Raw genomic sequence first — 6,191 nt, forward strand, 5'->3', positions numbered from 1 at the left:
TTTTTTATGTTTTTTAAAAAAGTCTCTTCTCACCAAGCCTGCATTTATTTGATCCAAAATACAGCAAAAGCAGTAATATTGTGAAATGTTTTTACTATTTAAAATAACTTTTCTATTTAAATATATATTAAAATGCAATGTATTGCTGTGATCAAAGCTACATTTTCAGCATCATTACTCCAGTATTCAATGTCACATCATCCTTCAGAAATCATTCTAATATGCTGATTTGCTGTTCAAGAAACATTTATTATTATTATTATCACAATTTAAAACAGTTGAGTACATTTTTTCGAGATTCTTTGATGAATAGAAAGATCCAAAGATCAGCATTTATCTGAAATGGAAATGTTACAAAAGATTTCCATTTCAGATAAATGTTCTATTCATCATCTGAAAAAATGCTACTCAGCTGTTTTCAACATAATATAAATAATACAAGTTTTTTTAGCAGCAAATCAGAATATTTGAATGATTTCTGAAGGATCACGTGACTTGAGTAATGATGCTAAAATTCAGCTTTGAAATCACAGAAATAAATTACATTTAAACATATATTCAAATAGAAAAGCAGTTATTTTAAATATAAAAAATATTTCACAATATTACAGCTTTTGCTGTATTTTGGATCAAATAAATGCAGGCTTGGTGAGCAGAAGTATACATACATGCATGCATGCATACATACGTGTGTGTGTGTGTGTGTTTGTAAGGGTATTTTTGTGTACATATTTTATATTTATTGGATACATATAGTGCACATACATGTTCCCATATAAATGTGACTCTATGTGCACACATAGCCTACTCACATTCTCGGAATGAGTTACAGCAGATTTCTAGTTCCCAGCATGCTTTGCTTCTGACTCTTAAAAGAGAGTAAATGTTCAAATTAAATATTATGTGCTTTTGCTCAGTGTTAACATAGGTGGAGATCTGTTTAGTGTTTAATGTTCTATTATTTTGGAATGTAAAAGGTTTCTGGTATGTCTGAGTTACCGTTGTGCTGAAGAGTAGAGCCTGCGATTAGGTTGATGATCGGCCACACTGTAAAAAATGACTGTGAATTTAATGGTAAAAGACTGTAAAAATGTTACAGTAAAAACCTATTAAATGGTTACTGGTCAATTCTCCTACTATATACGGTGAAAAACTGTATTGGACATTACATGTATTGGACATTAATTTTACGGTAGTATACCGTTTTTCTGCTGACAGCCCAAATTGAGCCTTGTTTTAGCCTAGACGTCTGGGCTGTGTTTAGACGGCTAGTAGACGTCTTTTAAACGCAAAATTGCTTGCTGGGAACTCTCGACAGACGAGGGCGTGATTTCATTAAAAACAGACAACAGGCGGCTTCGACCACAGTCCAGTTGTCCTGAATCAGCTAATAGGACGCCGCCTTAAAACGCATGTTTCCCGGCCATCTTCCGTCCTGCGCCCTCATTCACGCTGCGCAAGGCTGGAGCTCACCCCGTGGCGTGCGCACGTCCAGCATCAGATCAACGCTCTGCTAATTCGCTGATGGCCTCCGTGGGCGCACCCACAACGCTCTTCTCCGCAGACACACTCAAAATAAGTATCTTTAAACGAGAACTAGTGAGACTATTACGTGCTTTTAATTACTTTTTTCTTGGGACAACAAAGCGGTCTTGTTTCCTTCTCACGGTCTCGGAAATGAGAAATATGTTATCGTTCATCTGGCGCCTTGACAAAAAGTAGGCTAACAAAAGACTTTACGATTGCAGAATATAGCGCTCGTCTCCCCAACATGTGATTGTGTTAGATGTTGTGTGTGAGAGTGATTCTGGTGTTGACAAGCTGAAATGTAGACTGTCCGAAACACTCCGGAGGCGGGATAGAGGTGCTGATACTGGAACATGTACCGTTACTGACCCATCGCCACCTGCGCACCTGTGCTTTCTTCACCGGATAGCCTTATGCCAAGGACGATGCCAAACAGGTATTGCATGTTTTCTGGTTAGTAAATCAAGTCCATAAACAATTATTCTTAGAGGAGACAGAATACCATTGCATTTAGGCCTAACCTTATAATCAACACGTTTTGAATTTCAGCAGTTTTCTTAACATATATAGACAACAAAATATGACAATGCTTTATTTAAATGCAGCCAAAATGATCATAAATCAAAATGAATCAAGTAGTTCCTGTTCTCTGCATAAGCAACATCCAGATAATTATATCCTACATTGTACATAGGCTACATAAAATTATAAATATACAACTACATAGACCAGATTTCCACCTATATAACATGAAATCTCATAGGCTTTGGCAAAATATGGTGGCTGTTATCATTTTCAAGTGAAACAGTTGAGGAGAGTGCAGTTTCACCAGTATCAGTCAGTATGATTTGAATACATTACTACAAACCAAGCATGTTTTATTTATAAATAAATATTGATTCAAATATCTTTTGCTGTAATGTATTCCAAGGATTCAAGTTGGTGATGTCAGAGAACAACTGAGCATTAATAAAGAAAGAGACTAATGAAGAAGCAGAATAGCTGAAGACTACTTTTAAGTTAACTGGATTAAAACATTCATATTTTTTAGTTTGATGATTTACACAAAGCAAAGAATAGCGAGGTACCAATTACAAAACAAAAATATATGGGAACATATACTGCAACATATAATGCGATGCATTACAAATTACATTTCCATATATGGGAAACTAGTGCTTATATTTTTTTAGTATACTGCAATATGTGCATTGACCATGTATGGCTATGTATTGATACAAATAAAAATATTTAGAAATGAAGACATAAAACTATATATATATATATATATATATATATACATACATGCATGCATGCATACATACGTGTGTGTGTGTGTGTGTTTGTAAGGGTATTTTTGTGTACATATTTTATATTTATTGGATACATATAGTGCACATACATGTTCCCATATAAATGTGACTCTATGTGCACACATAGCCTACTCACATTCTCGGAATGAGTTACAGCAGATTTCTAGTTCCCAGCATGCTTTGCTTCTGACTCTTAAAAGAGAGTAAATGTTCAAATTAAATATTATGTGCTTTTGCTCAGTGTTAACATAGGTGGAGATCTGTTTAGTGTTTAATGTTCTATTATTTTGGAATGTAAAAGGTTTCTGGTATGTCTGAGTTACCGTTGTGCTGAAGAGTAGAGCCTGCGATTAGGTTGATGATCGGCCACACTGTAAAAAATGACTGTGAATTTAATGGTAAAAGACTGTAAAAATGTTACAGTAAAAACCTATTAAATGGTTACTGGTCAATTCTCCTACTATATACGGTGAAAAACTGTATTGGACATTACATGTATTGGACATACATTTTACGGTAGTATACCGTTTTTGGAAGGGAAAAATACCGTATAATTTGTACAAAACAGATTTCAGTACTTCAATAGGTTGGTATATTAACATCATATCAGTTAATGAAATTACGGTATTTAACTGTAAATTTAAGTTAAAACTGTAAAACCTAAAATGTTGCTACTGTATTTTTTACGGTAAAACTCCGGCAACCACAGCTGCTGGTTTTTTACCGTAAATTTTATGGGATTTTTTTTACAGTGCACCATTAAGCTTATATGGTATTTCATTTAAAGCATAATGACTGTGGGCTCTTTAGCATTGTGATAGTTTATTTGCAAAATATTTTTGTACATGCTGGTGTGCTTATAACATTAACACAATATGTTATTATTTTTTAAATACCATTAAATAATTTGTTATATTCATATGTAAGGAATTCTTTTATTTTTTTGCGTGAGGGAATTTATTGATCATAAATATATGGAAATATGATTTTGCTCAGTAAGGCACTATTCAACTTGCTTTTTATGAAACAAATGCAGTTATATCACTAACAAGGTGAACAGATAATGTCTCTCAAAGTGGTCTTAAACATCTTAGACATCAATACTTGGACATCAACACTTATATAAACCTACAACAATGGCGACAATCAGCAAAACATTCAAATAAAATTTTCAACTCTGAACATAACTAAACAAGCTACTCAAAAGTCACAACAAAAGAAGAAAATAAGACAATTCAAATGCATAATTTTTTCATACTGGGAGCCATAGATTAGTTTAGTACTATGCTGGCACCCAATATGCATTTCCGCATGAAGCTTGTTGTTGATTAATTCAGCTCTTAATTAATTAAATTATCTAATTAACTGCAACACTGCTTGAGTGTTACTTTTTGTCTGTGGACGCATATGAACAGTGTTATGAGTAGTGTTAATTTAACAATGAGGATATTAATGTGCATGATATAGAATTATGCAATGGAATGATATTTGATTATACAGTGGGTATAGAAAAGAATCATCCCCCTTTAAAAATAATCAAATTTTGTTGCTTTGCAGTCTGAAATGAAGACAGACAGTTTTATCCAGCTGTATTTATTTATAACATCCAAGTGAAAGATATCACACCAACATGTCAGAAAAAAAATAATAATAAAAAAAAATAAAAAAAACAGAATCCCTGGGTTGGAAAAAGGATCACCCCCTCCTAAAAATGACTTGTAAATCAAGTGTGGCTAATCACCTTCTTGATGGCACACAACGCCATTTGACTTTCAACTGTGATCAGCTGTGGTCATTTTGATTAACTCAGCATGAAAAGAGCTTTCCTGGAGCATGTCAGGCCTTGGTAGTGCAACTGATTCAGTTTCTCTCTCTCTCTCTCTCTCTCTCTCTCTCTCTTTCTCTCTCTCTCTCTCTCTCTCTCTCTTTCTCTCTGGCCAGCTTCCTCCTGGGTCTTTCATCCAGTTTGGAGCGACATCCTGATCCAGGGAGGGTCTGTGATGTACCAAATACCTTCCACTTCTTAATAATAGGCTTCACTGTGCTTCTAGGCATTGATAAAGCCTTTGAATTTTTTTGCATCCATCTCCTGACTTGTGCCTGTCCACAGCTTTATCCCGGAGATCGTTTGACAGTGTCTTGCCACCCATAGTTAATTGTTTGCTTCAGTTTGGTTCGTCTTCATTTCAGGCTGGAAAGCAACAAAATGTGTTTATTTTAAAGGGTGTGATTCTTTTCTATACCCACTGTAAGTACTCTTAGCATTATTTTGGGATGGTCTGGTGCATCTTGATATGTAAAGGCAGTCTCTGTATCATTTAGAGAGTCCTTTGAAAAGGATTTAAGTCCCGTGTTCAAGTCCACTGTTGATTCCGTGTTGATAGTCCACTGTAGACATTCTACTGACTGGTAACTTTGCAACTATGTCATCTACCGGTCATTCAAGTATTTTATTAGACTGCTTAAAGGGATAGTTTATCCAGAAAATGGAAATGTTATGTTAAATTACTCACCCTTAGGCCATCTAAGATGTAGGTGACTTTTTTTCTTCAGTAGAACAGTAAAGAAGATTTTTAGCTGAAACCATGGTCCTTAGTGATTCATAAAATGTAAGTCAGCAGCTTCTAGCACTTGAGAGTCAAAAAAGCATATACAGGCCAGACAAAATTAATACCCATGGCTCATGATGATATTTTGAGGCCTTTTAAAGTGAAATGATCGGTCTGTGCAACAAACGAAACATTATTTACAACATTGTTACTGTCCCTTTAATATCTGCTAACACTTTATTTTAATGGTCCCCCAACAGACATTACTGTCTATAAATAACTTTGGAAGTACATGTCAACTTATTCTGCTAATCCTAAACCCAGCCCTAATTTAACTGTTATCTAATATTCTAATAAGACTCAGTTGACATGTAGTTGCAAAGTTATTTATAGTGAGTAGGGGTGAAACAATTAGTCGACATTAACAACAACATATATTTTTGCTGCTGAATAGTCCGTTGATCTCATACGACCTAATGTAAGAGCTTTCAACCAATCAAAAAATGTAAAACAATTACATTGAACAATTTAAAATAATTACACAGTTAATAATTGTACAAGGTGAATTAAGTTGTAAAGTTAAGTGAGCACATAATAAAAAAAATACATCTTTATTTAGATTTATAAATGAGCACTTTGATATTTGCAATATGTGTCCCAAGGGTGTCTACTGCATTTGCTTCTTTTGCCTCGGATGTATATATACCACTGTATCAAAAATTTGTGGAAATTCATGGGAGATACACTGTGGCTGTAGTGACACAGTGAGCAGTTCAGTGTCTTTTGTGTGCACACTCTTTCT

The 6,191-nt window shown here is 34.6% G+C and overlaps 1 protein-coding gene across 2 annotated transcripts in view; it reads left to right on the top strand.

Annotated features, from left to right (window-relative positions):
* The first annotated feature begins 1,860 nt into the window (after positions 1-1,860).
* Positions 1,861-6,191, top strand: part of LOC107656466 (heparan sulfate glucosamine 3-O-sulfotransferase 5) — a 17,845-nt gene continuing 13,514 nt past the window's right edge. For both annotated transcript variants that reach the window (XM_016444339.1, XM_016444340.1), the window contains exon 1: positions 1,861-1,963. Coding sequence is in view for 1 of the 2 variants with exons in the window: in XM_016444340.1 (XP_016299826.1) it covers positions 1,941-1,963 (23 nt within the window). In the remaining variant the exon portion in view is untranslated. The remainder of the gene's footprint in view (positions 1,964-6,191) is intronic.

Source organism: Sinocyclocheilus anshuiensis, unplaced genomic scaffold, assembly GCF_001515605.1.
Source record: "Sinocyclocheilus anshuiensis isolate Anshui unplaced genomic scaffold, SAMN03320099.WGS_v1.1 scaffold2149, whole genome shotgun sequence".
In the NCBI taxonomy this organism is placed as follows: Eukaryota; Metazoa; Chordata; class Actinopteri; order Cypriniformes; family Cyprinidae; genus Sinocyclocheilus; species Sinocyclocheilus anshuiensis.